This window comes from Camelina sativa, chromosome 10 (genome assembly GCF_000633955.1).
Source record: "Camelina sativa cultivar DH55 chromosome 10, Cs, whole genome shotgun sequence".
NCBI classification, from domain to species: Eukaryota; Viridiplantae; Streptophyta; class Magnoliopsida; order Brassicales; family Brassicaceae; genus Camelina; species Camelina sativa.
This window is the reverse complement of record NC_025694.1, coordinates 16,833,091-16,837,862: the sequence shown is the minus strand read 5'-3', so window position 1 is coordinate 16,837,862 and position 4,772 is coordinate 16,833,091. Positions and strand designations below refer to the sequence as shown.

At 33.9% G+C, this 4,772-nt stretch overlaps 1 protein-coding gene across 1 annotated transcript; it reads right to left on the bottom strand.

Annotated features, from left to right (window-relative positions):
* LOC104719148 (CLAVATA3/ESR (CLE)-related protein 44-like) lies at positions 2,116-2,783 on the bottom strand. The gene has a single exon (XM_010437006.2). The coding sequence runs from the start codon at positions 2,572-2,574 to the stop codon at positions 2,236-2,238; it is 339 nt and encodes a 112-aa protein (XP_010435308.1). The 5' UTR covers positions 2,575-2,783; the 3' UTR covers positions 2,116-2,235.

The following is a 4,772-nucleotide window of genomic DNA, read 5'->3' as shown; positions in this document are numbered from 1 at the left end:
AAATGTGTTGATATCAACTTTAATTGGAATGAATATTAAATTCATTTCAACATTACATCCATATTATCATAAATTAGATTAGGACCGCACGGTATTGTAACATACGTGAACCAAATAGGGGATTTGGGGATGGGTGTTGATGGACATCAGCTTTTCTGGTTGGACCAGATTGTTTTATTTCGCGATTTTGGGTTGGTTTGGTTTAATTAGTTTTTCCAAACCGAGTATATAAGTGGAGAAGCGACAGATTGAGGGGAGAAGGTTTATTTGCAGAAGAAAAGATAGAGTTTGTGAGTTGAGAGGTTTTTTGGGATTGTTCTTGGCTGTTTTGGGGAGACACAAGGAGGCTTTCTCCTAGCTGTTGTCCAGGCAAGTCATGTTGTTTGATGCTTAATCGGTAGTAATGAAGGATTAGGTATTTGCAATGAGAAGTAGCTTGAAGAGAGGCTCCAATCGTATTTTCTGGGTTGGTGTCGTTCAACACCATTGTGGTGTCGGTCGACACAGGCACCTACAGATGGACTGCACGGACTGGTTCAAGATGACTACTTTGGAGCAACGTTTGGGGGATGAAACGGAGTCCGATTTGGTTGAAATTTGGTGGAGACCTTCGTGGTGCTATAAGCTTGGTATCCAACGGTAGGATTGTGAAATTATCGGTTGGTTTGTGTTTTAATCAAGTGTTTGTATTATGGTCTAGTATAGACGGTTTTGTGGTAAGGTTGGGGTGTTGAGCGACACCAGCATGTTGTTGTGTGTTTGGATCATAGGAAGATAGTTGGAGTTAGGTTTGGATGATAAGAGATTGACTGAAGTGATGTCATGTGTTTCAGGGGTACTAGAGGAGTTGTTAGTGAATTGAAGTAGTTGTGGGGAAGTGTTGTCCGTGGCTGGATGAAATCAAATATTCTAGCCCACCTTTCTTGTTACTCGCTCACTAGGGGTGGTTGGTTGTGCTACTAAGTAACTAGATGAGGTGGTGTTTGGTGTATTGTGGAAGTTTTTGTAAGGAACAATTTCTACGCCGGTTGTCTCGTCAGAATTATGGGATTCCGGTGAAATCATTTCTCCTGGATCCTGTGTGAGGATTGGGAATCCGGGTGCAGTCGATTCAGGTATGCAGGTTTTAAAATTGTCTAATAAATTTATATTTTGTTTTAAATATTTTTTTTTGGGAAGTCTATATAAATATTCGTAACAAAAAATATTATATTTATTTTTATCTTAATACACTAATTTTTGTTTTTATGTTTTATTATAAAAATTATTACAATAATCTAAATTATTTACCAATCATTCGTCACCTACAAATATTGTCAAATTTTAAAAACGTTTCACAACCTATTTACAAATTTTTTTTATTACAATATCTACACTATTGCAGTGGGTATATGACCAACTTAATAATAATTGAAAAATTGAAAAAAGTTAATTTGATATAATAAAATTAAAATTTTGAAAATTATAATCATGATCTTATAATATTAGTTTTGTTTTCTTTGAATGATAAATTTAAAACTTTTTTTTTTTTTTAAATATTATAGTAAACTTTGAATTGATACTTTGTCTTCTATATAATTGACATATATCACGATTTTACGAGTTAGTAACTTTTCAAACCAAACTTTATATAATAACAAACATCCATGTATTTTACCACCATTAGAGATATTTTTATTATATTTGTTCACGTATTAAAAAAAGATTTAACACGAATCTTAACATATACCTATTAATAATTTTCGAATTTGTTGCTTATCGTAGCATTTATACTTCAATTAAAAGAATATGGCCCATAATATATGATGAAAAAGAAGTTACGTATGGGTTTATTTGATAAGAATATATGATATATAGAATAAACCTAAAATGATTGATTATGCTCTAAATATAATAACCAGCCAATTAGTTTTTAGCACATTATCATGCATATGTATACATATGTCCCTATTCATAGATATTATTTTATATTTATACATACAGCTCTATGAAAGAAATAAAACACAAATGTGATTATATATATAGATGCATATATACACATGTGAAAATATTTTTCTCTCATTTTCTATATATTGCTAACTTCAAAACTTTAAAAAGAATGATATCAAAGGATCTAAACAAACAAAGAGGAGAAATCAAAAAGGAAAAACAGAAATATAGTTAATTAAAAATCCATGATAAAGTTCTCTCCATCCATTACAAACTCACCCAGAAATATTGAAACCGGAATCCCACCTAGTTTGAAATAGGGTTTGGACCACTTGGAACCTCATGAGCTTCAGCTCCGAACTCTCTCCTCCTCTTCCTCGTAGAAGTAGAAGAAGTGCGACTGCGTTGACTGTGAGCTGTTGGACGCAAACTCATAGTGGATGAAGATGGAGTGGAAGGTTGTAGAAGGAACCTCTTGGAGGGAGACATACTGTTCTTAGGTGAGGATTCATGGAGGTGATGACTTATGGAACTTGTAGGGCTAATGAGCAAAAGGAAAGCTAAGAAGATGATTATGATAATGAAACGGATAAATTGATGGAGATGCAATGACTTGGTGTTGGTTTGATTAATTGTAGTTGCCATGCAGTTTAGAGAAAAGAATAAAAAAAACCACCCCCGAAAAGCTCAAGCAGGGCTCAATATCCTTGAACCAGAGCTCTATCAAATAAAAAGCAAAAGAGAAATCTAGCAAGAAGAAGAAAATGTAGGAGAGTTTGATGAGCTAATAAAGATGGGATAATAAAGATGTTGTTGGAAAACATCTCATCAAGATTGTTCAGCATTTGAGAAAAAATGGGATACCTACTTGTAAAAAAGTGTGGCAGATATGTCACGAGGAGTTAAATTACGAGAGAGCCCTTTCTGTTAGCATCTTTGAAGAGTGTGGACAAATGCATGGGACAGACTAGGGTTTGAATAAGATGCACTATCTGTTCAGGTTTTGCCCCTATGAATGTTTCTTATTTGTGGTAGGCCACATACGAAGAGGAAAAATCGAGGAAAAGGCCAAAGAGTGTAATGGTCAATTGGCAAAGATTAATCTTGAAAGCTGAAGAAAAAATAAAGAAAATGAAGCGAGGTGAAAGAAAGAAGGTTTCATGCTCCTTTTCACCTTTACGATTTATTTCTCAAGACCTTTTGTTGTAGCTTTACTAACTTCCCTAAGAAAATATTATGTTGACTAACTCTATGCGTGGTATTGTTTTTACTTAGTTTAATTATTCATTATATTATCTCGTAAAGGATTTGTTTTTTTGGAAGTTTTATTACAGGTATTGTTCCTTTTTTTTTTTTTTATATAGTAATTAGACAACTTAAAGCTTATTATTATATGAGTGTAGTTTAGATACTTTACATGAACTTGAGAATGGAATAAAGATTTTTTTTTTAAAAGGTGAACTTGACTAAAGATTTTTTTCATGGAATAAAGATTTTTTTTTAAATATGTACATAATTTGACTGTGAAGAGTGAAGACCCCAAATTTTTGTATGAATAACATCCTCAACATCAATCGCTATGACAGAACAAATAACTAAAAGAGAATCATATCCTCTAGTCCGAAGTCCGAAGTCCGAACAAATGGTTTACGTTATCTCCACTTTATCACCTATGTCTATATTCTCATGTACGTGTGTGTGTATCAACCTCCTAGTGTCTATATTAGGTGGTGAAAGCATGCAGTGATTCCTATAAGACTTATATGTGGCTAGATGTATATGTTAAAGTATGAGAAGACACAAACTTTGTTAATGGGGTTCGGATAACCTACATCCCCGGACCAAGTCCAGAATTCATTAGCTAAAAAAGTTGCAGTATACAATTGTATCTGATGGGGCAACGTCATACACCATGTGTGAACCATAAGGCGCGCACCTCTTTATGAAACACCCTCTTGATATATATAAGAATTGCTCAATCCTAGAATTGACAAATTTCCTATTCTAAACCGGTAAACTAACAAATTTAGATAACTCCTAAATAGAACTAATCCTAATTCCATAACTCGGTAGGATAAGTATAGCTTGCACCTCAAGCTATCTTCAAGCTTATGTCAACATTATCCCTCTTAAGCTTGAACTCTTTTTTTCAAAACCTCTCCTGCCAATGAGATCCCTCATTTCTTTAAACCTGTTTCTTCCAAGTGCTTTAGTCAAAATATCCACATTTTGCTCACTCCTGGGAACATGCTCGACTTCCACTTGCCCATTCTCCACACATTCTCTTATCTTATTTTATTTCAAGATTGATCCCCTTTTGATGTCGTCGAACACTATCATCATCGCCTCCATTCTTCGATGCTTATCTTAAACAAGATTCAACTTATGAACAATCTTTAATACCCACAATCTCCACGGAGACTTAATCGATGGAGACTTCACCTTAGTCTTTCTAGTCTTTGTGACCGCAGCAGACACATCTTAGATTGATCTCAATCAGCTTCTCATAGGATTTTTTTTTTCAAATGAGCTCTATATCTCCTTGCAAATTTCCTTTGAAAACTTATGACTGAACTTATGATAATCACTGAGTAGAACCTCTTCTCCTTTTTCATCAAAAGAAATCTTCAAATACTTGAACCTTGATGATGCAGATCATATCTCCTTGTCCCTTCCTTTTTTTTCCCAAACAACTCAACTTTTCCTTTGTGATCTCTTTTAATCTCTTCAAACACAATCTTCTTTATGAACTTTGTTAATCACACATACCTGTTTACAAGCTGACAAGATGTTCATCTCTTCTGAAATTATGCTCTCCAATCTAACCTTCAATATATTTATTT